Here is a 27,386-nt window from a genome sequence, read left to right as displayed (position 1 = left end):
ACGCTGCTCTGGCACTTGGGAGACATGCAGGGCTGTTAGGAGGGTGGCAGCACCTGGAGTTTGGACCTCACGTCACAGGGGCGGTCCCCCCCCACCCCCCACCCCCGCCTGTGAGGCAGGCCGGACCATGAACCCACCATGGGGAGCACTCGGTCTAGGTGCTCTGACTTAGGGTGTCAGTCTCCCACTCCAGCCCCCACACCAAGTCCGTGTGGGCTGGGCTCCCTCAGGCGACCAGGCTGTGAGACAAGCTGACAGTCATGCTGAGCTGAGACCCAGGAGTCACTAATTTAGTGACACACATAACGGTGCCAGCTACTTAACCCTCATCACAACGCTGTAAGGCACTAACAATCATATTGCCATTCTTAGACAAGGACATTCAGGCCCAGAGATGTTAAGGAATTTGCCCAAGGACACACAGCCTGGACCTAGTAGGGCTGTGCTACGGAGGCCGAGCTCAATGCCGAGGATGGGGCCTCCTCTCTGTTGATAGTTGCTCCTCAATCACATAGTACACCAAGATTTTATGGAAATTGGACTTGGGTTCTTATTTTTTAAATTTTATCTTTATTGTTGAAACTATTACAGATGTTCCTCTTTCCCCCACTCCTCCCCACTCCCACCCCCTACCCAGGCCTTCATCCCACTATGGTCTGTGTCCATGGGTTATGCATATCCTATCTAATAATAGACAAACATGGTAATTAACCGTACCTCTGACACGCTTCCCATTGGCTAATCAGGGTGATATGCAAATTAACTGCCAAGCAAGATGGCGGCCGGCAGCCAGGCAGCTGAAGTGAACAGGAGGCTTGCTTGCTCCAGTGATGGAGGAAGCCAAGGTTCCCCGCCTGCCGCTGCCGGCCTCTGAGCTGCACTCTAAGAAACAATGTTGTAATTATAGAAGCTAAACAAACCCCAGAAACCTGCTTTCAGCCAGCCGGGCCTCAGAGCTGGAGCTGCAACAGTGTTTCAATTATAGAAGCCAAACAAACCCAGATACCTGCTTCAGCAGCCGAGGTCTCAGAGCTGGAGCCGAGCCTCAGAGCTAAAGCCGGCTCTCAGTTCCAGTGACAGCCATAGAAGGTAAATAAATCCCAGAATAAAAAGAAAAAGAAAAAAAGGAGAGGTTGGGAGCTTCAGTCACCCGCCAGCCTGAAAACAGCCCTCAGCCCCTCACCCAGACTGGCCAGGCACCCCAGTGGGGACCCCCACCCTGATCCGGGACACCCTTCAGGGCAAACCAGCCAGCACCCACCCGTGCACCAGGCCTCTATCCTATATAGTAAAAGGGTAATATGCAAACTGACCCTAACAGCAGAAGGACTGGGAATGACTGGTCACTATGACACACACTGACCACCAGGGGGCAGACGCTCAATGTAGGAGCTGCCCTCTGGTGGTCAGGGTGCTCTCACATGGGAGGAGCTCTGCTCAGCCACAAGCCAGGCTGATGGCTGCCAGTACAGCGGTGGTGGTGGGAGCCTCTCCTGCCTCCTCAGCAGCACTAAGGATGTCCGACTGCAGTTTAGGCCTGCTCCCTGCTGGCAAGTGGACATCCCCCGAAGGCTGCTGGGCTGCCAGAGGGATGTCTGATTGCCATCTCAGGCCCAATCCCCCAGGGAGCATGCCTAAGCCAGCAGGTGGTCATCCCCTGAGGGGTCCCAGACTGTGAGAGGGCACAGGCCGGGCTGAGGGACCCCCCCCTCCCCCCCCCCGAGTGCACAAATTTTTGTGCACCAGGCCTCCAGTATGCATATAAGTTCTTTGGTTAATCTCTCCCCGTCCCACCCTTCTCTTTGAGAATTCTGTCTGTTGCATGCTTCCATGTCTCTGGATCTATTTCATTTGTCAGTTTCTTTCTTTTAAAAATATATTTTTTTTATGGATTTCAGAGAGGAAGGGAGGGGGATAGAGAGATAGAAACATCAGTGATGAGAGAGAATCATTGATCAGCTGCCTCCTGCACGCCCCACACTGGAGATTGAGCCTGCAACCCAGGCATGTGCCCTCACTGGGAATTGAATCATGACCTCTGGGTTCATAGGTCTATACTCAACCACTGAGCCACGCTGGCCAGGCATACCACAGCTTTTTTATCCACTCATCTACATGGGCACTTGGGCCATTTCCAAATCTTAGCTAGTGCATGGACTTGTGTTCTTTACAGAGGCAGCTTGGGGTGATAGAAAGAATAGTTTTGGAGACTTGCTTTTCATTTACTGGCTCTGTCTGAGCCTCAGTGACCTTAACTGTAAACAGGACTAACAAGGATGATCTGTTATGTGCCGTCTGCCTCCTCAGTGAGTGGGAAGAAGATTCCTTGTGGATGAAGCCAGCGTAGCTCCCAGGATGGCTCCAGGGCAGGGCTGTGGAGGGTTTACCCCGCAGCTTTCCATAACAGGGCCGGGCTCCCCCATCCCCATGGCAGAGTTTCCATGATGCCCAGCTCCGAGGAGCCAGTCATCTGGGAGTAGAAGGGACAGAGTTGGACAGCAGACCACAGGCCACCTGCGGTGGCCCAGGGCAACCAGGTGGGAGAGTCCAAGGCCAGGTCAGGGCCTTCAGCCTTGAGAAAGGCCTTACTTTCTAGGCTGGACCCTGGTGGAGGGGAGGGAAGGGCGCAGTGCCCCTCAGCACAGTCCACAGGCCAGGCTCAGGAATGGGGAGGAGGTGGCCCTGGCTGGCTACCCAGGGCGGGAGAAGGAGGCCTCTTTCCATAAGAGCAGACTGAGTTGAGGGAAGGCATCTGGAACCTTCCTCACTGGGAGAGGGTGCTGGCTGGCTGGCTGGTGCGCAGGTCTGCCCAGCGGTCCACAGTGGAGGCACAGAGCGCTGAGACCTGGGTTTTGAAAGCCCAGGCCTCAGAGAGCTCTGGGCAGGTAACTGTAATGCTCCTTGGTGCTGTCACCCCAAAAAGGTTTTAGCTTTCAGTGGACTGGAGGGGGGTCCCGAGCTGCGGCCGTGCATTCTCACACTGCCTCCCGGGTGACCTCTCCAGTCCCTGGGACCCACTCTTTCTACCAAAGATGGAGAGCACAGGTGCCCAGGCAGCCGGACCTGGGCTGCGGCTCCTCAGCATCTCCACCCCAGGCTCCCTGAGCGACTCCTTCCAGACCCCTACCCCGCACCCTAACCACACCAAGATGGAGGTCCCCCAATACAATTCAAGCCAAGATGCTTTTCAGAAAAACAATTGTAGCTCGTCCTGAACCCGCCCTGAAAACCCTACTGCCCTGGCTGCCATCTGCTTTGTCCCAAAGCCTGGACTAGGTCCAGATTCCACGAACGCATGCAGCTAGGCATTTCGGACGTCAAATCACCAGCCAGAGCGCACCGGAAGCACCTTCCAGTCGAGGCCAAGGTGACCCCCTGCCCTCTCCCTGGAGAGGGAGAGGAGCCCGGCGCCCACCCTGGCAGCTGCAGATATTTGTAGCGCCTGGGGCCCTGCTCCGAAGGCTCCCCATCTCCCTTAGTTCCCGCTGCAAATTCAAACCTGGGCCCCAAGAAGCCCAGGACTGTGTCTCTGGTAAAAATGGAATTGTCCTGCTCCGATATTAAAGCCCCTTCCCTGGAGGGAGTGGGACAGGAAGTTGGGGGAAATGAATTCCTGACACATTTTCTTTGGATCTTTTTGGCTTGCAGTGCCTGCAAATACCTACAGCCCATCTCCGGGGGCCAATTACAGCCCAACTCCCTACACCCCCTCGCCTGCCCCCACCTACACCCCCTCCCCTGCCCCTGCCAATACCCCCTCACCTGCCCCCACCTACTCCCTCTCCCCAGCACCAGCCTACACCCCCTCGCCTGCCCCGAGCTATGAGCCTGCACCCTCAGTGGCCCACAGCAGGGGTCCTGCTGAATCTGCCGGCCGCCCCCCTTGGGCCACAGACGACAGCTTCTCTCAGAAGTTTGCTCCTGGCAAGAGTACCACTTCTATCAGCAAGCAGCCCCTGCCTGGAGGGACCTCTGCCTACACCCCAGGTTCCCAGGTGCCCCCCCTCGCCAGGGGCACCTTCCAGAGGGCTGAGCGCTTCCCAGCCAGCAGCCGGACTCCACTCTGTGGCCACTGCAACAACGTCATCAGGTATGACCGGCTGTGGCCCTGTGCTGGGGTGCTGGGGCTGCGGCTGCAGGCCCGCTCTGAGCCCTGTGGTGGGCGGGGGAACGGGAGGGCAGGTATAGGGAGACTCCAGGCGCACGCGGGGCAGCCTCAGGTCCCTCGGGGTCAGCATCAGGTCTGACCTTCTCTGAGCTGTGGCTTCCATCCCTGGTGACACCCACTTCCCTGAGGAGCTGGAGGGTGCAGTGAGGTAAGTGGGTGAAGCCCCCAGAGCGGTGCCTGTGCCGGGACCACCCCCTTGGGCTCAGGCCAGTCCTGGCAGCAGCATTGTGGGTGGGGAGGTTGGGGCCTGCTGGCTGCACGCTTGCTGGCAGTGCAGGCTGGGAGCTAGCTTTCCTTTAGGGGAGCTTTGGGGCCGTCCATGGACAGGCCTGCGCGCTCAGGGCGTCGGGGCACCTGTCACTCTATGAGACAAGTCATTTCAAGCCCAGAAGCCGGGTGATGGATGGTGCTGGTTTGAATATAGTATGTCCACAGTATTGGTGTGTGTTTGGCGGGCGCTGAGGGGTGGCATATTTACGTATATATGAAAAATACACTTTTATTTAAAAGTGAAGTAACACATCCTCAGAGGAGAATTAGAAAAAACAGAATGAAAATACAAAACATTTCCTCAACGTCCCACTCTTCTAACTACGGAAGTGGAGCTAGACTCCCAGGTTTGTGTCCTGGGCCCACCCTTCCAGCCATTGGTCTGGAGCAAGTCACCTGTCCACGCCTCGGGGTCCTTACCCAGAAGCAGGTCTGATAGCAGAACCCACTTCGTAGGATTGCTGGGGGATGGAGTTAACAGATACCACTTCTTCTCCACTGGTGCCTGACTAGCGCCTGGCAGAGAGGAAGGCCTTGGTAAGTGTTAGGCTCAGCACCTCATTGCTCCTGTCAGCTGAATGGCTGTCCCTGTGTGAGCCGCCCCTGCTGCAGGTGTGGGAGTGGCTTCCAGGTCCCTGGGGAAGGGATGCAACAGGAACACCTTTCAAGGAGCTTTATGTGAATTTTCCATGACTTCATTAGAACAGTCACAAGTCAGGGTTGTTGGGGGGTCTCAAATGATCTGGCCTCAAGCTTTTGGGGCTTCCTTAGTAGGTGCTGTTCTCTGCTTCCCAGGGGCCCCTTCCTGGTAGCCATGGGCCGCTCCTGGCACCCAGAGGAGTTCAACTGCGCCTACTGCAAGTCCTCCCTGGCAGACGTGTGCTTCGTGGAGGAGCAGGGCGCCGTGTACTGCGAGCGGTGTTATGAGCAGTTCTTTGCCCCGATCTGTGCCAAGTGCAACACCAAGATCATGGGGGTGAGTGGGCAGATCCTTCCCTCTGGCCTTGTCTTTTCCCCAAGCGACCTCTTCCCTCCTCCGAGAAAGCCGAGAAGTGGCTGCTCACAGCGAGGCAGCTCCACTCTGGTTCTGGAAGGAAGTTGGTTTGCCACCAACGAGCTAGGGAGCCGGTGAACTTGAGGAGAGAGATGAGCACCTCCCTGGGCCACAGCTCCCAGTGGCGGTGGAGCTTCTGCAAAGCAAGTTATGTCTTCACCCCCGACTTTCCCTGCACCCACACGTGGCCGTGACCCTGGGCCCCCCTTTGGGAAAACGGCTGCCACGAGCAGCACCTCCTCCAGTGAAGCCTCACAGTGACGTGAGACCGGCCCAGCCAGCGCTGCGGGAGAGGAGTCCGCTGCCGGCCTTTCGGTGGGCGGGGCCTGCTGTTGGGGGTGCGGGGGGTGCTCCACCGGCGTCCGGCCTGGCCTGAAGGAGCTCCTTCCCGCAGGAGGTGATGCACGCCCTGAGGCAGACGTGGCACACCAGCTGCTTCATCTGCGCAGCCTGCAAGAAGCCCTTCGGGAACAGCCTCTTCCACATGGAAGACGGGGAGCCCTACTGTGAGAAAGGTAGGCTGCTGTGCTGGGGCCCCCCACCTCCCTCCCCCCATCCCGGAGAAAGGGGCAGCACAGGGACCGCCTGCAGAGGTCCAGTGGATGGAACCACCCGGAGGCTCCAAGTGGCAGCTTCGTGCCACTACTGCACAAAGGCTTTACTACACTGTTTGCCCGGCCCCCTGGGCTGCAGCTTTCCTTAGGTGGGGTGGGGGGTGGGGGCTGCGGGCCAAGGTAGGGGCTTGTTTTATACACAGTCAACGCTGCCCCTTCCCTGCACCAATTATGTGGATCACAAGTTGGCATCTTGTAGCAGCGTGGGAAACCCTTCAGATGATTTTGAGCTGGAGACGGAACAGTCTAGTCTGAAAAGGCTTTGGCTCTGGACTTTATGCTGGTTCTGTTCCAAGCTCCACCTCAGGCTGACTGTCCAACCCGGAGTGAGTTACTGAGCTCCTCAGAGCCTCACTTTTCCCATCTGTAAAATGGGGGAACTAAATCCCTGCCTCACCATTGTGTGAGGATTAAACAGAGAACCTGTGTAAAGCAAACCCGTGATAGTCCGTCTCCCTGCTCCTAGTGTTCCTCCCCGTCTGAACGCAGAGTTTCTCTGCTTCCCGAAGGGCAGTATGTTATCTTGGAACTTGGAGTAAGGTATCATAAATTCTGAAGACAAAGCACTCTGTCAGAGAGGAGGGTGTCGGGCCAACTAGCCATTCACTCACTCACTCGCTCACTCATTTATTCACAGCCTGCCTCTTTCAGAAAACGGTTTGAGGCAGGTGCCTACAAAGGCAGCATAAACGTGAATAAGACACTAGAAATAGAAAGTCAGTTCTAAGTAGAAGAGGGAAGAGCAAGCGGGCTGGTTACGAAAAGGAACGGAGCTGCAGTGGCTGGGGGCACATTCGAGGGAAAAGGAGAAACACAGTAAGTTAGTTTACATTATTTTTTAAAAATATATTTTTATTGATTTCAGAGAGGAAAGGAGAGGGAGAGAGAGATAGAAACATCAATGATGAGAGAGAATCAGGATCGCCTGCCTCCTGCACGTCCTACCCCCACCCCCGCCCCCCGCCCCGGGGATTGAACCTGCAACGCGGGCATGTGCTCCGACTGGGAATTGAACCGTGACCTCCTCGTTCATAGGTCCACACTCAACCACTGAGCCACGGCAGGTTAGTTTACTTTACAATGAGAAAAGGAGAACATTCCAGTCCCTCAAGGGGAAAAGCAAAACAAAATGAAATTTGCCCCTCTGTCAATAAATTATAAAAATAATTTCTTGGATTCATATATACTGGTAAATTCTCTTTCCAGCTCTGAAGTTAATTGAATGACTTAGTTACTTAATAAGTAATAACTCTGTGTCTCTGCCCTGGCCGGCTTGGCTCAGTGGATAGAGCATCAGCCTGCAGACCGATGGGTCCCGGGTTCGATTCCAGCCAAGGGCACATGCCTGGGTTGCAGGCTCGATCCCCAGTGGTGGGTGTGCAGGAGGCGGCTGATCAGTGATTCTCTCTCATCATTGATGTTTCTATCTCTCTCTCCTTCTCCCTTCCTCTCTGAAATCAATAAAGAAATATATATTTTTTAAAAATAACTCTGTGTCTCATTTTCCATATCTGTAAAAGGGAGAAGATAACATGCGTTTTTCCTTCTTATGAACATATGATGATTCCTGGTAATTAAGTATTATTTCCAAATGTGTGTTGCTATTATTAGTCAACTAAGAGCATTGCAACTTTAATAATTTGTGATGAATCACACTTTGTGTCTCAGGTTTTCTAAAAGAATGATCGATTTCCACCCTCACCACTGCCCCTCTCCATGACGGAGGGGCCCTGGGGGTGCTTTCACTTTTTGACTCTAGGAGCACAGGTGTGCGAATGGCCCCTCAGGATCCTGCTTTCAATTCTGTTGGGTTTACGCCCAGAGGACTTGTTGGGTCATGTGATGGTCCTGTTTTTCACTTTTGAGGAACCTTCATCCTGTTTCCCATAGTAGTTGCTCCATTTTACTAGTATATCCCACCAACAGTGCACAGGGTTACAATTTCTCTACATTTTTGCCCACAGTTATTTTCTGATTTTTAAAATATTTTTGCTGGTAACGATCCTGATGAGTGTGATGTGATATCTCGTGTGGCACTTCGTCACAGTTTTTATTAACAGCTTGGAAGAAGGTACAGAACGATAGGACTCGGACGCAGAGAGATTTCAGTTGCTGAAACAATGAGCTGACACTGTGCGACAGCTTGCGCGTGAGTGAGACAGGTGTGAGTCAGGCCTCCCAGACTGGCCTGCACCTGAGCACTGCCCGGGCCTGGCCGGGCTTCGTCACCTGGGTGACCTTTACAGAGACAGAGAAAATAAATTCCCAAACCTCCAGAAGCCGAATTCGTGGGGTGCCCTCCCCGACCAGGTGATTTTATATGCAGTTAGGTCTGGGGATCCAAGTGCGGTCCCACCAGCAACTTGAACATCACCCGGAACCTTTTAGAAACACGGGTTCCAGCCCCACCTCAACATTGTGGAATCAGAAGCTCTGAGGGGTGGGGCCAGCAATGTGTGCGGGTCTCTTGCCTCCTGGGTTAAGTTATTCCTAGTATCTTAACTGTGTTGTTGCAGTGGTCAATGGGATTGTTTTTTAGTTTCTGTGAGTTCACTATTGGTGTATAAAAATGCCATTGATTTCTGGGTGTTAATTTTTTATCCTGCTATATTGCCAAATTGATTTATTAAATCTAATAGTTTTTTTGGTGGTCCTTAGGGTTTTCTGTGTACAATATCATGTTATCTGCGAATAATGAGTTTTACATCCTCCTTTCCAATTTGGATGCCTTTTATTTCTTTTTCTTGTCTGATTGCTGTGGCTAGGACTTCCAGTGCTATCTATACTAATAAAAGGGTAATATGCTAATTAGACCAGATCAATCAGACATCTTCCCAAAGTCCGACTTCCTTCCGGACAAAGCCACGGTGGCAGGGGCCGAGGCAGGGGCTGTTAGGGGCAAGGGAGCAAGCAGTTAGGGGCAAGATTAGGCTGGTGTGGGGGAACAAGTAGTTAGGGGCGAGATCAGGCTGGTGCAGGGGAACAAGCAGTTAGGGGGCAATCAGGCCGGCAGGAGAGGGCAGTTGGGGGTGATCAGGCCAGCAGGGGAGGGCAGTTGGGGGCAATCAGGCTGGCAGGGGAGCAGTTAGGTGGCAATCAGGCCGGCATGGTCGTGGTTAGGGGAGGATCAGGACGGCAGGGGAATGGTTAGGAGCCAGAAGTCCCAGATTATGAGGGGGATGTCCCCCGAGGGGTCCCAGATTGGAGAGGGTAAAGGCCGGGCTGAGGGATACCCCCCATGCATGAATTCCATGCACTGGGCCTCTAGTGTTGAATAAGAGTGGTGAAAGCAGACGTCCCTGTCTTGTTCCTGTTCTTAGGGGAAATGCTTTTAGTTTTTGCCCATTGAGTATGATGTTGGTTGTAGGTTTGTCATATATGATCTTTATTATGTTGAGGTATGCTCCCTCTATTCCAAGTTTGCTGAGAGCTTTTATCAAAACTGGGTGTTGGATTTTGTCAAACGCTTTTTCTATGTCTATTGATATAATTGTGTGATTTTTGTCTTTCAGTTTGTTCATGTGATGTATCACGTTTTTTGATTTGCAAATATTGTACCAGCCTTGCATCCCTGGAATAAATCCCACTTGGTCATGGGGTATGATCTTTTTAATATATTGCTGGAAGCGATTTGTTATTATTTTGTTGAGGATTTTAGCATCTATGTTCATTAGGAATATTGGCCTGTAATTCTCTTTCTTTGTAGTGTCTTTACCTGGTTTTGGAATTAGGACAAAGAGAGCTTGGAAATGTTCTTTCCTCTTGAATTTTTTTGTAATAGTTTGAGGAGGATAGGTGTTAGTTCTCCTTTAAATGTTTGGTAAAACTCCCTTGTGAAGCCATCCGGACCTGGGCTTTTGTTTGCTGGGAGTTTTTTGATTACTGCTTTAATTTCATCAGTAGTTATCAGCCTATTCAAGTTTTCTGATTCTTCCTGATTCAGTTTTACAAGATTGTATTTTCTAGGAGTTTGTCCATTTCAACCAGGTTGTCCGCTTGTCGGCATATAGTTCATAGTATTTTCTTACAGTCCTTGGCAATCTGTGCTTTAATGAACCTCCAGATGATTCTGACGTGTGAGAACCATTGTCTGATAAAGCACTAAACCATTTTTCAACTCAGAGCATGTGATTTGATGGATGGAAATCCTTTAACAATAGCAATAAGCCCATTAAATACAGGGTATGAATTCAGCTTGGGGCAGATGAGAGTTAGTCAAAGAATATTGTAACAACCTAATAAATGAGGAACTAGATTATGCTTCTGGGGGAAGGCCCATGTATAAGCTAATTCATATGGATTATGTTCTCCTTTTGTAGTATAAATGAGGAAAATATCAGCTTTTTAAAAAATGTATTAGGGTCAGATCTGTGCTACAATGTTTTAAAAAATATGTTTTTATTGATTTTTTTTTTTAGAGAGAGGAAAGGAGAGGGGAGAGATAGAAACATTGACAAGAGTGAAACATCATCAATCAGCTGCCTCCTGCATGCCCCTCAGAGGGGATTGAGCCCGCAACCTGGGCCTGTGCCCTGACCTGGAATCAAACTGGTTGCCTCTTGGTTCCTGGGTCGATGCTCAACCACTGAGCTACACCGGCTAGGCAAGTGCTACCAAATTTTAAAGCAAATTAGCAGTTCTCCAGGTCATACAGAATTAAGTTTAAAACAGAAAAATCAATCAATAGTATAGAGTAAACACCCCCAAAATAAAATCAAGCTATTTTAAGAGATTAATCTATGAAAAATCATTGGTTTCACAAGAGAAGGAATTACTATTTAATAAGGTTTTTTTGAACCATTTATCCATCAAATGTGTGCCAGTTCCTGTGCAAAATGCCGGGCATGGGGCCGGGGAGCTCTGCGCTCAAACACCTCAAGAAGACCCATCATCTATGAGATGCCAACACATCAGTGGACAGTTAAGAGATGAATGAATGAATGAATGAGTGAGTGAGTGAATAGGAAGGGAAGCCAGGAGAAGCCTCCAGAAGGCCATCTCATATTTCTTGGTGGGTTTGGGGATGACGACTCCCCAAAAGGAAGGCATGGCCCAAAGAATGTCAGGGGTCCAGGCAGACAAAGTGAGGCGGGTGTTCCAAGCCTGGCCTGGTCCATGCAGAGGCGTGAAGGTGGAGGACAGAGCCCAGGGCACCTGGAGACCAATGGGGAGTAAGAAGAGAGAAGTTAGGAGTGGGTGCAGGGTTTGGAGATGGTGGCCTATAGCCCTGTTTCTCATCCCACATTGATAACTTCCTACAGAGCAGAGAGTGAACCAGAACCTGCTGTGTTCCTGAAGGAAGCAGAATAATGTTTTCCTAGTTCTGGTGTGGTGATAGATTTCTGTCTACTGAACAAATTAAATGTTTGGTCAGAAACAAGGTTGACAGACTGCAATATATGTAAAAGCATTTGCATGTCACACTAAATTAAACCCCCAAAGGGAAACTATACATTGGAAAATATGCACGAGATGGAACTTAACAAAGCTCAATGGCAGATAGGTCACTGGAGACAGCCTGAAGCCATGGAACGGGGTCAGTCCACCGCGCTCCCCCACTGTGTGATGGAACCTCTGCAGCCAGACTCCTGGTCTTTAACGTGGGAATCATACTTGTTCTCAGAGCTGCTGTGAAGACCAAACAAGACACGCAGAGAAGCACTAGCAGCGGACTAATAGCGGAACCAGTTCCCTCCCCTCCTCTCATCACTCACAAAGACACTCAAAATAAGAGCCAACATTTTGAGGCTTTGTGCCAAGTCCTTCACATACATGATCTTACTTATTCTTATAACAACGCCACGAGTTAGGTGCTGTAGTTATTCCCACTATATAGATGAGAAAGTAGAGGCACTGAGAAGTCAGGCAACTTACCTCAGGTTTGAACAATTCCTTAATAAAGCTGGGATTTGAACCCGGCTTTTTCTTTCTTCAGAACCCAAAGTCATAACCCCCATGGCTACTGTCCACAGGCTACTGTCCAGAAAGCCACCCAAAGGAAAAGCCACTGGGCAGCACTGTGGAGACAGCTCTGGGGAAATGAAGGCTTCATAGCAGCCGTCAGGGTTTTCTAGAGAACCTGGGAGAGTGCCCAGTGCGCATGGGGTTGCTGTCCCGGTCCCAGAGCCTGGCTCCTGTGGCCGAGATGCACAGGGCCTGGCCCTGGGGTCTCAGCCGTGGACTCTGGCGAGGCCCTTCCCTCTTTGATCCCTTTTCCTCAGCCACAAAGTCAAACCAAACCAAACAGAAAAACAATGATAGTTCAGTCTTCGAGGGATTTCACAAAGGTTAACTTCATTCATTGATTTATTGATTCATTGATTCATCCATTCACTCATTCATTCAACACATATATGCGCCAGGCAATGAGCTGGGAGTACAAAGACTTTGACACTGAGATATCAGTAAATAGTGTCATCTACTGAGAATGCCTGGTAAACTATAAAGCATTATACAAATAATATTTGTTATTATCTTCTTGGCGGCGGCGGGGCGGGGGGTCCGGTGGGGGAAAGGGTACATGTCCCAACAAAGTAGCTCAATTATTGTTTCCAGTAGTGAAAATTTGCTATTAAAACAAATGCCCAATAACAGAAGAATGACCAAGCAAAGAACAGCCTATAGCTATTAAAAATGTTAAGGGCTCTCATTCTTCCGAAATAAGCAGAGTTGCTGAGAAATTTTTTCCTTTTTCTGTGACTGTCTGTCTGGCTATAGGAGGGGACAGAGACAGAGGAGAAGCTCAGCTGCAGAAAGTGAATGAGAGTTTGAGAAAGTGCTTGCAAGTCAAACAGGCACAGGGTGCTAACTAAGCCTCAGCTGCACAATTCCAGTTCTTAATGGAAAAGGAAAAAATAAATCTTGTAACTGAGTGTTTCATCTGCAAGATGACAAGTAACCCGTTGGGTTTCCCCCACTGCCCTGGCCCTGGCCAGGGGCTGGCTGGCACTGGCCGGGACGCTCCTCCTCGCTGCCGGCTGCGCGTCCTCACTCTGCCTTTCGTTTCAGACTACGTCACTCTGTTCAGCACCAAGTGCCACGGCTGCGATTTCCCTGTGGAGGCCGGTGACAAGTTCATCGAAGCCCTGGGCCACACCTGGCACGACACCTGCTTCATTTGTGCAGTATGTGTTTAGCATGGCGTTCTGGCTTTCTGAGAGGGGCAGGAGGGACCTAGAGGGCCCGACCCACATTCTACATCCTTCCAACTCTGGCCTTCTAATATGCTGATTGTTTATAAAAGCTGGCAAATACCATGATGCCTTGATATGTCACAGTTGAACAAAGTTTTATTACTAGTAATTTTTATTAACCAGGATGGCTTTGTTACTCTCCATTTCATTAGGGACAACAGAGAGCCCAGGACCTGCCTCACCAGCGTTGTTCTTAGTAGGTGAGAGCAGTGACTTACGCTGAGAGTTAAAGGAGGCAGATGCTTCCTGTAGTTGTAAGTTGTTTCAGATATGATGAAGTGATTCAAGAGTTTCCCCCCTAAATTTTCATTAGGATCGATAGATTGGAGCTTATTGACTAATCCTATAAAAAGCTGAGATAAAGTTTCTTTTGATACAACCTTTAGAAAGTAGGATTGAATATAATTTCATTTTCCTAAATGGTCTTCTTCTTGATGTGTAGTTGCCAGGAGATAAGCCCTAGATTAACTACTAACCACGTGTGATGTATTTCTGCTAAACAGCCCGGTCATTTTTATCAGGGAGATTGGCGTTTTCTTCCCACGGGCTTTGGGTTGGGGAGGGGACTCGGCAATGAGCCTGCTGACATTTACATTCTGACATTTAAAGTTAGGGAATAGCCAACTTAATTTGGGAAAGTTAATGTGCCACTACTATTTTTTTCTTTTTACCAGAGCTGATCAAGGTAAATTTCGGGGATGTGTGAAAGATCTGTATAGTTTAAACTTGAAGCGTTTTTATAAACTTATGGCATAGGACAACCAAGTCATAAAGTTTACTGCTATACACTTCAGGTTTTACAATTCATTTCTATACTGCCCCCTCAAAGTAGTGGGGTGCACTGTATTCCCTCTGTGTAGCAGTCTGCTAGGCCTGCCATAACAAAGTACCATAAACTAATGGCTCAACCAACAGAAACGTATTCTCTCAGAGTGCTGGGGGCTAGAAGTCCAAATTCAAGGTGTCAGCAGGGCCATGCTCTCTCCCCGAGCTCCTGGGTTCTGCCTGCAGTCCTCGCTGTTTCTTGGCCTCTAACTGCGTAACTCTAGTCTCCGACTCTATCGTCACATGACTGTTTGCCCTCCATGTGTCTGTCTTCACATGGCATTCTCCTCTGTGTGTGTCTGGCTCTGTGTGCTGCTCCTCTGAAAAGGACACTGGCCGCATTGGAGTAAGGGCCCACCTCACTCCAGTGTGCCCCCTTCTTAACTTCCATCTTCATCACATCTGCAAAGACCCTGTTTCCACTGAGATCCCTGCTGGGTCCCTACGCCGGGTGAGCTGGGGGTTGGGACTTCAACAAATGAAATGGGGGGCGGGGGGTGTAGACACTGATTTTCCAGATCTTTGAACACATTCTCTAGTTGCCTTTTGTAGTCTTTTAAATACATCAGGGCCTGCACTCCAAAGAGAAGAGGGACAATGATATAAATATGCTGACTTTGGGGCTGTCCCCAGTTCAGCAAGGCACAGAATATGGCTCTCTGACCCTTACACTCCAGCTGTGGCTTGTCTGATCCTAAGATGCTGCCTACACGTCTGATTCCCCAACTTCTGCAAGAACCCAGGAGACTTGGAGAAGGTCCAGGGAGACAGTGGCACAGAGGCCTTTCCTAGGCAGGCTGAGGAGAGGTCTGTGTTGCATGGAGAGGGAGCCGTGGCAAACATGAGCGGGGTCTGCTCCCTTGAGCTCACTGTGTTTCGCTGAGAGGCATGATCGCAAGCACAAGTCCCAGAGGGAGAACCAAAGAAGCAGCAAAGCTTAGGGCTGTTCAGACTGAGATTACAAATAAGTTCTGGTCAAGTGTGAGAGATCCATAGCTCTGCCCAAAGGATCCGCCCAAAGGAACCAGGCAGATCCCATCCTGTGGAGAATCACCATGGAGAATCATTACGTCCTCCCCCTAACGAGCCCAGTGTGGCACTCACTGTCCTGTTAGCGTTTATCAAAATGGAACATGGCTTGAATTTTTGGAAAACAATCTTTCGATTGGAAAACTTTGAGGGTTTTCTTGGTTCTCTTTCCAAATCACACTTAATGAGCATATATTTTTCTTTTAACTTAAAAAAAAAAAAAAAACAGTAAGAAAGGAAGACCAGGACGGTGTTTCCTGCAGTCATATCTCAGGAGAGCACATCCTTCAGACTAATTCCAATAACCAAGTCTGGGAGCGCAAGAGCATTCCAGAACTTCCCCTTCAGGGAATTTAGAATCTTGAAGGAAAGCAAAGCAGCAAATACCAGCAATTCACAGCAGCACAGACAGCATTGCTGAAGTCCCACGCACATAGAACGAAGGCTCAGAAAAGGCAGCGTGGGTCAAGGGGAGGGCTCAGCTCCTGTCTGCCTTTGGCACTTGAGTTCCAGGGAAAGGATTTGGGTCCTACTTTCCTGGGGGAAGGATGTCTTCCTGGCCCCTCGTTTCCTCCAAGTTTAGTTGGTTTCTGGCCCTTCCTCACCAGTGTGGGTAACAGGAGGGGACGCTGGTGGCATAACTTCTGTGGGCAGTGCTGAGGCTGCTGCACCCGGCCTGTTTCATCGCCTTCCACTCTGTAGCCGGCACTGTTCATGGCCACCACTCCTTCCCAGCCAGGCCCTGATGCTCCTAGACCCCGGAGCTGGGGAGGCGGCCATCCCTGCTGTGCCAGTGCTGAGTAGGCTGGAGACCCCCTCCACCATGAAGCCACCATGCATCCTGCCTGCAGCCTCCTGGCCCAAGACACTGAGCACAACCTCGTTATGACAAATCCTGTTCTCAGCCTCATCTCATAGGGGAGCCACCTCTGAGGTTCTGGCCCTGCCTCGTCTTTGGTCTTCAGTCCCCCCAATTCCTTGTCCAGCCTGACTCATCCCAGAGTTCTCACCAGCAGCCAGCACTGTCGCAGACCAGGCAGGGTTGGCAGGCATCTCCTGGCCAACTCACTCCAGAGCTGTCTTTCTGTCTCCATGAAACCTATCTCCAGTTGGATCTTGAGTGCCACCTTCTTGGACTTGGCTCCAAACTGTCATCAGCAGCTTGAGGCCACCACAGGAGCCTGGTTACACTCAACATGACTGTATCCGCCTGGGATGTTTTTAGACACTTTCAGGTCATGTCTTCCAGGGCCCACTGGCAGGTCTGTGGGACCCTAAGTGTGACATCAGGGCTTTGCACACGGGGCCCTCATGATGCCGCTTTTCTTTCCAACTCTCTTGGCGTGGACACACGCTCACTGACCCCGTTCATCTCTGTAGGGTGATTGCCCCATCCTTATGCCTCCCCATATGTGGGAACTCCACCTGCATTTCTTTACCCAATGTTAGTGTCCTGGTTGTGGCCCAGTTCTACTCCCCGCTAGGGACACTCAGCGCCCTCTCTGAGGCTGGGCCAATCCCAGCCAATGTGGCTTCCCAGCTGACGCTGACTCATTAGCATTATTGCTCACCCAGGGCCAGCCTACCCATTGGTAGTCTAAACGCTGGGAGGGCTGGAAGCATTTTTCCAAGTCTGTTGAGATCTTGCTTTCAGTTGTATCTTCTGTTTGGCTCAAATACATTTTTATAAAGCTTCTCTCAGGTTTGGACATTCTTACATCTATAACACGAGGCGGGCACTTTGCCAAACAATGTGCATAAATCTCTCAATCATCCGGCCTTCATGGTATCACGCACACAGAACCCGACTCGGTGCCTCCCTTCCCTTCCTCTAAGAATTCTTCTCTCAGGTACACCTGCCACACGGAGGCCGGATCCCATTGGGCAGTGCCGACTTTTTTTGTTTGTTTTGTTTTTGTTTTTTGTTAATCCTCGCCCAAGGATATTTTCCCATTGATTTTTAGGGAGAGTGGAAGAGAGAGGGAAAGACAGAAACACCGATGTGGGAGAAACACATGGATTGGTTGCCTCCTGCAGGAGCCCTGATCAGGGCCCAGGCCGGGGAGCCTGCAACCAAGGTACATGCCCTTGACCAGAATCGAACCCGGGACCTTTTGGTCCGCAGGCTGACGCTCTATCCACTGAGCAACACTGGCCAGGGCAGCGGTGCGGACTCTTACTTTCTTTCACTCTTTGGCTAGAGGTATGTAAGCTTAGAGGTGACAAGCTACTGAGGGCTTTGTTTGGTTTTTTCTTTTACTAAAGTGAGAGTTCTCTAGTGGTGTTTGTGGAGCTTTTCTTATTCCTTTCATTGCGAGTGAGGATAATGTAATGGTGTGTTTGCTAGTTTACTAACGGTATTTTTTTAGATGTTAACCATCTCTGTGGATATTGACTTATGAACTAGTATTGGTTCCTTGTTAGTTTTTGGATAGTGCCAATGGGTCTTCAGCATGCATATTTCTCTATTCCATTAATTTAATTTAATTTGAGTTTTACTCCACGTTCCTCTCTGGAAGTCTTCAGTTCACATAGTTTAACCCAGCGAGTCTGCTTCCGCAGTTAAGGCTTGGAGGTGGGAGAAAGGGCTGCTGCCTCCCCGCTCTGCCCGGGACAGCGCTTCCCCTAAAGGGTGACAAACCTTTGGCTGGGGCTCCCCCCTCGGGCCTGCACGCGGCCTGTGTCACCCGGTCTGTTTTCTGTCCCAGGTCTGCCATGTGAACCTGGAGGGGCAGCCGTTCTACTCCAAGAAGGACAAACCCCTGTGCAAGAAGCACGCGCACGCCATCAACGTGTAGGCAGCCCGGGCAGGCAGGCGGGCCGCTGCCGCTGCTGCTGCTGGAGGAACGGAGACCCTGGCGAATGGAGAGGGAAGCACCGAGCGCTCCTGAGTGTAACTTAGTCTTTCTCTGCACACAGATTGTGTATTTGCCTAGTTCAGACTAGAAGCCAAATGGAGATTCCTAAGCCAAAGTAGTAATTAACCCCAGACTGGAATTGCACCTCGGACGTTTAGGACCGAATCCTGGGAACCCAAAAGTGGAAAACAAAAAGTAACTTTATCTTTCCCCAGTGATGCACGTCCCGGGCCACCAGCGCCAGGCGAGCGGGCGGAGGAGGCTCCAAGGCCGGGCGCCGGGCTCCGGGCAGGCAGCGCCACGTGCCGACGGAGCGGGTGTCCTCACGGGGCGGGGGTCCGCGGAGCCCAGGGGACGCGGGGAGGCCTCCCTGCCGGGAGGAGGTGGCGTCCTGGCTGGTGCGGCTCGGACCTCAGACCTGGAAGGAGCGCTCAGTCAGGGAGCCCCGCCTCGCAGGGCCAGGTCCTCCCCTTCCTCCTCCCCCTCCCCCTCCCCCTCCCCTCTCCCCCTCCTTCCTCTCCCCCAGCCAGAGGCGGCTCTGCAGCTCCGCTCTCAGTCGGAGGCCGCGATGTCCCAGAGGTTTAGCTCCTTTACGAGTCGCGACGGGAAAGTGACATCGGGTTTTCCCGGCTTCGCTTTACCGCGCGGGAGAGACTGAAAGCCGCCCGGTTCGGTCTGGCCTTGTGTGTGAGAGGCTGGGGCAGCCAGCCCCCGCAGCCCCGCGCCCCCCGCAGCTCCGCCCCGGCAGCCCCGCCCCCGCAGCCCCGCGCCCCCCGCAGCTCCGCCCCGGCAGCCCCGCCCCCGAAGCTCCGCCCCGGCGGCCCCGCCCCCGAAGCCCCGCCCCCGCAGCTTGTCCGCCCCCGAAGCCCCGCGCCCCCCGCAGCTCCGCCCCGGCAGCCCCGCCCCCGCAGCCCCGCGCCCCCCGCAGCTCCGCCCCGGCGGCCCCGCCCCCGAAGCTCCGCCCCGGCGGCCCCGCCCCCGAAGCCCCGCCCCTGCAGCTTGTCCGCCCGACCCGCGGGAAGGAGGGAGGCGGCGATGGAACTGGGTGGCGGATGGGCGGCGGGAGGCCCCTCTGCCAGCGTCAGTCGGAAGGCAGGCGGGGCAGGCCTCCCACCAGCGCCGGCCTCCCGGGCGGTCCCGGGACACTGGCCCGCGCGCGGGTGCTGGAAGGAAGAGGGACTGACACTCATGGCCATTGGGGCTCAGGTTTTGAAAATGTATGAGCTGGGTTGATCAAGCAATTGTTTATAAATATTTATTAAAATAGACTTGGGCCTTTAAACTTCTTTAAAATAGCAGTAATAGCTAGCGTTGAGCAGGCATCTGGGAGCTTGTGCTGAGTTGGAACCGGTACCTGGTCTCCCCTCTGGGCAGCGACACGCGCGGTTGGAGTGGAGGCTTCTCTCGTGTGCAGGACGCTTAGCTCTCCCCCCCCACACACACACCCCCACCCCCCGGCCCGTGTGGGCCTCTCTGCACACTCGAAACCTTTCATGCGAGTGCATTACAACACTTCTGAGCACTGAGCTTCCAGGGACTTTCTACCGAATATGTCCCTTCTCCCAAGAGAGGGAAGCAGCTAGGTGTGTCCCTTGCAAGAAGCCCGTGTCTCGTTCCCAGGGTAACCCCCAGCCCCCAGGGAGCACCAGGAGGGGCACGAGTGAGCTCCCGCCAGGCCCTGTTCAGCGAGGGGCTGCGAGAGAGCCAGGCGCAGGAGAGCCTGTAGGTTCTGCAGGAGCTGCAAACAAGTGCCTTGGACATTCTGTTATTTTTGGAAAGTTCAAAGGCACAGGGACAAGGAGGTTGCAGACTGTACAGAAAGGCTCTAGGCAGCTTTCTCTAAAACAAAACAAAGCAAAATAAAACAAAACAAATTATCAGGGATGGTCATGAGGAAAGGAAAAAGTTCCCTAGAATTGTTCTCAAAAATATCTTTTAAAATGGTACACACACACACACACCCCACGTGTGATGATTAAAAAGTGTGTGATCACTGAAAAGTGAAATATCTCAAAGGAGAACTTCATAGTCCTTTATTGAATCGGTGTTTCTACAGCTCAGAGCTAGTGTGGATTCTGAGGAACTCTTTTATTTATCAGAACCCAAAACGAAATGTTTTTTAGGGCAGCAGGGAAAGTAGTAGTTTTGAGCAGGTTTCTTCGTGTTTGTGAGTTTGTGTCCTCAGTGTGAAGGCTGTATCTATTTCAGGTTAACATCATGGCTGGCCTACAACACCAAACACAATTTGTAATAGTTCGTGGCGTGGAGTACACTTTGGATCTGCAGTTTCTGTCTCCGTATTGTTCACATTTATTTAACATTTATAAACATTGACTCTTTGCAACAGAGTGACTTGGGCTTGCAGTGTTGGGGTTAGGAACCTAGCTTTTCTAATGTTAACTTTTCAACACACATACTTTTGCTTTGGGATTTCTTTTTTAATTTTAAGATTTCAGAAATGGAATGTAGTGTGTTAGAAGTGTGCACAAAACTATTTGGCATGGTTTTTGTTTTGATTTTTCTTGCCATGTGAATTCTACTTTTTAGCAAAATAAAACTCCCAAAAGACCGCAAAAACAGTTTTCTGTGTAGTGTTTCATGAGACACTGAAAGCAGGGTTTTCTATATGGCCAGCAAAGAAGCCGGACGATGCGAAAGGCCAGGCCGCTGTGCTGGCCCGTGGCCCGAGGCAGCCTCCCGGTGAGGAGCACACACTGCTCGCAAAGCGGTTTCCAGGTAAATGAAGCCCAGCCTGGCCTTTCTTTTGGAAAGGTTTATTTATCTAGCTGCTTGGTGGTTAAATATTTCATATTTATTTTTATTCTGCTCTACATGGCTTCATATCTTTAAAAGTTGCTATATTTTCTTCCATATCTTTAGTTTTGAAATAAGCTCAGAGAAAAATCCTCTCATGACATTAAGAACAAAAAGACCTTTCTGAGGGGCCTGTGCTTAACAAAACCAACTCTTTTCCAAGGTACTCTGTTTCTAGGCATTACTTGAAAAGAAAGGACATTTTTTATAATTTACTTTTGAGTATCTAAATCATATTTTGAAAGATCTATGCAATTACAAGTAGAAAGAAAATCTCATTATTTTAGTACTTTTTAAAGCTATAGCAGTTCTTAAAATCTGTGAGGGAGGCATTGAAATTTGGGGGGGGAATCTCAGATCACCTGGACATCCTCCAGATGGGGCGGGTGGGGTGAGGAGGGGCTGAGGCCCAGAAGAGAATGGTTTCCCAGGATACATCAGCCGGGGATGCAGTGGGAGCAAGAGAAGAAACATGGACTTGGACATGGTAAACCAGGCTTATCGCAAGGCTGATCTAATCCTACCCATGTGACACTGGGAGAGTCTCTCCAAGCCTGCCTCTTCACCTGAAAATGAGGCATTAACACCTGCCTCACAGTGACAGTTTGAGAACCACATGCAATAACATTTGGAAGAAAATTGCAATACAAATGTTAGTTATTATCACCGATAAAGTGGGGTCGGAACCCAAGCCTTCACTCCTGCTTCATTTTCTTTCAAAATATATTTTATTGATCTTTTACAGAGAGGAAGGGAGAGGGACAGAGAGTCAGAAACATCGATGAGAGAGAAACATCGATCAGCTGCCTCCGGCACTCCCCCCAACTGGGGATGTGCCCGCAACCAAGGTACATGCCCTTGACCAGAATCGAACCTGGGACCCTTCAGTCCGCAGGCCGACGCTCTATCCACTGAGCCAAACCAGTTAGGGCACTTCTGCTTCATTTTGTTAATTCCTCCAACTTCTCCATCCAGAAAAAAAAAATCCATTGGGAAAACCAGCAGTGAGAATAAATATGACACAAATAGCCCAGAAGTATGAACCACGTAGATCAGAATTTGGTTTCCAGCAGTTTCCCTTATCTATGGGGAATACGTTCCAAGACCCCCAGTGGATGCCTGTATATACTGAACCCTATACATACTTTGTTTTTTTTCTATGTATACATATTTGTGATAAAGCTTAATTTATAAATTAAGCAGAGTAAGAAATTAGCAATAACAAAATGGAGCAATTATAACAATACTAGAGGCCCGGTGCACAAAAATTTGTGCACTCGGGGCCGGGGGGGGGGGGGGGTCCCCCAGCCCGGCCTGTGCCCTCTCGAAGTTTGGGACCCCCTCGGGAGATAACGACCTGCTGGCTTAGGCCTGCTCCCGGTGGCAGAGGGCAGGCCCAATTCCTAAGTGCAGCCCCTGGTCAGGCTCAGAGCAGGGCCGATTGGGGAGTTGGGGCGCCGCCCCATCATGCACAGAGCAGGGCGGATCGGGAGGTTGCGATGCCACCCTCAGTCACGCTCAGGGTAGGGCCAATTGGGGGGTTGGGGCACCGCCTCCTGTCACACTCAAGGCAGGGTCAATGGGGAGGTTGCGACACCACCCCCTGTCACGCACAGAGCAGGGCCGATCAGGGGGTTGGGGTGCTGTCCCCTGTCACGCACAGAGCAGGGCCCATCAGGGGGTTGGGGTGCTGTCCCCTGTCACGCACAGAGCAGGGCCGATCAGGGGGTTGGGGCTCTGTACCCTGTCACGCACAGAGCAGGGCCGATCAGGGGGTTGAGGAGCTCCCCGCTGTCACTCACAGAGTAGTGCCGATAGGGGAGTTGGGGTACCGCCCCCTGTCACACACAGAGCAGGGCGGATCAGGGGGTTGGGGTGCTGCACCGTCACACTCAGGGCAGGGCCAATGGGGAGGTTATGGCTCTACCCTGTCACACACAGAGCAAGGCCCGTGGAGGGGGGTTGGGGCGCCACCCTCTATCACCCACAGAGCAGGGCCGATCAGGGGGTTGGGGCGCCGCCACTGTCACACTCAGGGCAGGGCCAACGGAGAGGTTATGGCTCTACCCTGTCACACACAGAGCAGGGCCCATGGGGGGCGGGGGGAGGGGTTTGGGGCGCCGCACCCTGTCACACACAGAGCAGGGCCCATGGGGGGGGGGTTGGTGCGCTGCACCCTGTCAAACACAGAGCTGCAGGGCAATCAGGGGATTGGGGAGCTACCCCCTATCAGGCACAGAGCAGGGTGGATAGGGAGGTTGTGGCCCCGCCCCCGTCACACACAGAGCTGCAGGGCGATCAGGGGGTTTGGGCGCTGCCCCCTGTCACGCTGATCCTGGTGCCAGGAGGCATATTACCCTTTTACTATATAGAACAGAGGCCTGGTGCACGGGTGGGAGCCGGCTGGTTTGCCCTGAAGGGTGTCCTGGATCAGGGTGGGGGTCCCCACTGGGGTGCCTGGCCAGGCTGGCTGAGGGGCTGAGGGTTGTTTTCTGGAAGCGAGTGACTGAAGTTTCCAACTGCTCCTTGTTTTCTTTTTTTTTTTTTCTGGGCCAGCTTTAGCTCTGAGGCCTCGCTGCTGAAAACATCGATACAATGTTGCTAAAGCCCGGCTGACTGAAAGCCGGTTTCTGGGCTTTTGTTTCTTTTCTTATTTGCAACATAGTATATAGTTGCTTAGAGTTGCAACTGTGAGGCCGGAAAGTGAGGTGGGGAACGTTGGAGTCTGTAGTCACTGCAGCAAGCGAGCCTCATGTTCACTTCCAGCTGCCTGGCTGCCGGCCGCCATCTTGGCTGACAGTTAATTTGCATATACTCACTGATTAGCCAATGAAAAGGGTAGCGGTCGTACGCTAATTACCATGTTTCTCTTTTATTAGTGTAGATACTGTGATAAATGTTATGTGAATGTGGCCTGTCTCTCTCACTCACAGTATCTTATTGTACTGTACCTACAGTGTAGATATGCTGAACAAAAGGAGGATTCACAGCTCAGGCGAGATTCCATCATGCAACTCATGCAATTTAAAACTTACGAGTTGTTTATTTCTGGAATTTTCCATTTCATATTTTCAGATCACAGCTGACTGTGGGTAACTGAAACCACAGACAGTGAAACCATGGATAAAGGGGGGCTACTGCACCTTGTACCAACCTTTCTGTCCTCTTCACTGAGGACTTACGAACAGAATAAAAATTGTTTATTCATTTGCTCACTTACTCATTCTTGTAACAAATATTTATTGAGCATTTACTATGTGTCAAGCACTGCTCTGAACACTGGGAACATGATAGTGAATAAAAGACAAAACACTCTTTTCATGGAACTTAGATTCTAGTAGTTTGGAATTGGCCAACCAAATAAGTAACTAAATTAGGCTGGATTAGTTCTGAGGAGAAAAATTTTCACAATTGAAAGCTTCTCTACAGGGTAACACCAGCACTGAGCTGGACTTAGACTCGCTAATAATAAAGACATGGCGTGAAGGATGGGTTTTGGATCCAATGTCAGAAACAGCTACTTATGCGGTTCCCCTGAGACTCGGCGTAGGCAGGTGAGCTGGAGGAGCACTAGGTCCCTCAACCAAGAACCTGCTTAACTTGTCTGAGCACAGAACATGGAACTCCAATTCGGAACACACCGCCTAACGCTTGAGCTCAGTCTTTCCTGAACTCTAGCTTTCCCAGAACAACCCCAATATCAAATCACCTTTCTTGATGTTCCACTTACACTTTTGAACCGTTTCCACAACTTGGGCTTTCTTTTTAGGGCTGCTTTAAGATCACAGTGTAATTGAACAGCAGGCACACAGATTTCCCATGTACCCTTTGACCCCACTCATGTATAGCCTCTCCCGTTATCAGCATCCCCACCAGATCAGTGCATTTATTACAATCGATGAACCTACATTGACACCTCATTATCACCCAGAGCCCATGGTTTACATTAGGGTTCACTCTTGGTGTTGCACAGTCTATTGGTTTGAAAAATCTATTATGCCATGTGTCCATTATTATAATATCATACAGAGTTGGCCTAAGAATCCTCTGTTCCACTTACTCATGCCCACCTCCCTCTTAACCCTGGCAACCACTGATCTTTTTACTGTCTCCAGAGTTTGGCCTTTTCCAAGATGTCATATAGCAGGAATCACACAGTGTGTGGCCTTTTCACATTGGCTTCTGTCATTACAATATGCACTTAACTTTTCTCCAGGCCTTTTCATGGCGTGAGAGCTAATTTCTTTTTAGTGCTGGGTAATATTCCAGTGCAGTGGCCAACCCTTTCTTCTCTGACGTCCCGAGGTTTAGTTTTGTCGCAGGGATGGAGGATGATGGTGCAGAACAGCCTCTGCTCCCACGAAGCGCACACTTTAAAGGGAAGAGATGAGCAATAAACATGTAATACATAATCAATCCGAGATAGTGAGTGCTAGGGAGCAATGAGCAGGGTGATGTGTTGAGGGCTGGAGTAGCTGCTTTTGGTTGGGTGGTCAGGGAAGAACTTGCTGGGGAGGGGACATTTGGGCTGAGGTGAATGATGAGAAGAATGTAGAGTGTCCCAGACAGAGGGGAGCTAAGTGGGAAAGCTGTAAGACACCTGGGCATGGGGAAGGCACAGGGCTTGAGAGCAGAGGGAAGGAGGGTGGCGAGCACAGAGGGCCTGGCCAGCCATGGTAAGACATGCAGGTAATGCAGAGAGGGAGAATATTTACTATCAGAACCTCACTTTTGTTGTTGTTGTTAATCCTCACCCAAGGGTATTTTTCCCCATTGATTTTCAGACAGAGTGGAAGGGAGGGGGAGAGACAGAGAGAGAAACATCGATGTGAGAGAGACACATTGATTGGTTGCCTCCCACATGCGCCCAGAACGGGGCTGGGATCGAAACTGCAACCAAGATACGTGCCCTTGACCAGAATCAAACCAGGACTCTTCAGTCTGAAGTTCGACACTCCAACCACTGAGCCAAACGGGCTAGGAGCAAGAACCTCATGTTTGATAGAAGAATGGAGTTTATTTTTCCTATGAGACTTTCACTTGAAAAAAATGTCTAAGTTGTTCATCAAGTAGTTCTGGATGAATATGGCAAAACCGTCCCGGTTGTTAAAGTCGGAAAGCCCAGTTCTGTGTGGGCACGGCACACCCCTGTCTTCCCACCTCTGGGACACAGGGACCTATGCTGAATGCTGCGCACACACTATTTTACTTCATTAGAATCACACTGTACATACTATTTGGAGATGTGTTGTCTTTTAAAAACAATTTATTTGGGGGGAATCACTTTGTAAGTTATATAAATGTCTGTTATAGCCAGTTAGACAGACATGAGCAGAGCAAGGACAATGGACCAGGTACAGACCTCACCAGGGCAGAAAGCCCGGTGCCTAGCAAGGGGCAAAACTGGAAGAACAAGAACCTCACCGCCAGGGTAACCTGTCCTCCCCTAGCACATCGCTGGTCATGCGGTTTGGACCTCCTGACCTTTTCCTCCCTAAAGATAACATCTAGGCCTCAGTTGTACTGCAGCTCCAAAAGCAGCACAACCAGACAAGGGACACTGAGACTGCCTCAGGACCAGCTGCATTGAGTAATGACCCCCTGCCCCAGTGCTAACCAATCAGTGGAGATCATGACCCTGAAAGAGCACCCCTGAAAGCTGATGACTGTTCTATTGAGACTCTCCCCTGAGACCTCCCTAAGATTCCCGCCTGCAAGATAAATACGCTCAGGAAAAAGGGCCCAGCTCATGCTCTCCCCCAGGGAGCACACCCACACCATTCCCTTCCCAGGAGACTTGCAACCAGGGGAGCAGTGGGCAGTGGCCTGTCTTCAAGGCCCCCTTTTCTCTGACTTGTCAGTGGGCAAAGCAGCCCAGCCCCGGCTCTCCTGTTGCTTCTTCTAATCTTACATTTATATAACTTACTGCCTATAACAGACATTTATATAACTTCCCTGTTTCACTGTCCTGAGTGTGTTTTGCTGCAGCCAATAAATTCTTGCTTGCTTTGCTGCACTGTGTCTCTTGATTGAAATTTTCCTTTAAGAGGACAAGAACTGAGGTCTCATCATCTCACTGGTAAAAGTACCACTGTGCTGTACATCTGAAACTAATATAATATTGAATGTCAATTGTAACTGAAAATATTTTAATTCATTTTTAAATATATTTTTTATTGTTGATAGTATTACAGATATCTCCCATTCCCCCCCTTTCCCCTCCTCCTCCCAGCCCCTACTCACCCACCCAGGTCTCCACTACCCTCCTGCCTGTGTCCATGGGCTATGCATATCCTATATAATAAGAGCTTAATATGCAAATTGTCCCCTCAACCAGTTTGACCGTTTGCTATGACATGCACTAACCACCAGGGGGCGGCATGGAATATGGTGGGTGTCGGCAATGCAGCACTGGCAGCAGGTGGCAGTGGAGGCACTGCTGGCCCTAATGGGCCCTGACGAGAGCAGACCGCAGCAGGATGGTGGAGCAGGTGAGCGGGCAGTGCTAGGCCAAGGCGGGTGTGAGCAGGGCCCAATCGCCCTGCCGATCACCCTGAAGAC

The 27,386-nt window shown here is 50.9% G+C and overlaps 1 protein-coding gene across 5 annotated transcripts in view; it reads left to right on the top strand.

Annotated features, from left to right (window-relative positions):
- LDB3 (LIM domain binding 3) overlaps nucleotides 1-20,588 on the top strand; it is a 59,111-nt gene extending 38,523 nt beyond the window's left edge. For all 5 annotated transcript variants that reach the window (XM_070433211.1, XM_070433209.1, XM_070433214.1 and 2 more), the window contains 5 exons: nucleotides 3,649-4,090; nucleotides 5,234-5,414; nucleotides 5,887-6,007; nucleotides 13,115-13,230; nucleotides 17,862-20,588. In XM_070433211.1, coding sequence (XP_070289312.1) covers nucleotides 3,649-4,090; nucleotides 5,234-5,414; nucleotides 5,887-6,007; nucleotides 13,115-13,230; nucleotides 17,862-17,951 — 950 coding nt within the window. In that variant the 3' untranslated portion in view covers nucleotides 17,952-20,588. The remainder of the gene's footprint in view (nucleotides 1-3,648; nucleotides 4,091-5,233; nucleotides 5,415-5,886; nucleotides 6,008-13,114; nucleotides 13,231-17,861) is intronic.
- The last annotated feature ends 6,798 nt before the right edge of the window (nucleotides 20,589-27,386 follow it).

The sequence above is a fragment of the Myotis yumanensis genome, unplaced genomic scaffold (assembly GCF_028538775.1).
Source record: "Myotis yumanensis isolate MYYU_CA2020_CCGP unplaced genomic scaffold, mMyoYum1.0.hap1 SCAF_13, whole genome shotgun sequence".
NCBI lineage: Eukaryota > Metazoa > Chordata > Mammalia > Chiroptera > Vespertilionidae > Myotis > Myotis yumanensis.
Note: the sequence above shows the minus strand (reverse complement) of the source record. Positions and strands in the feature narration are given on the sequence as shown.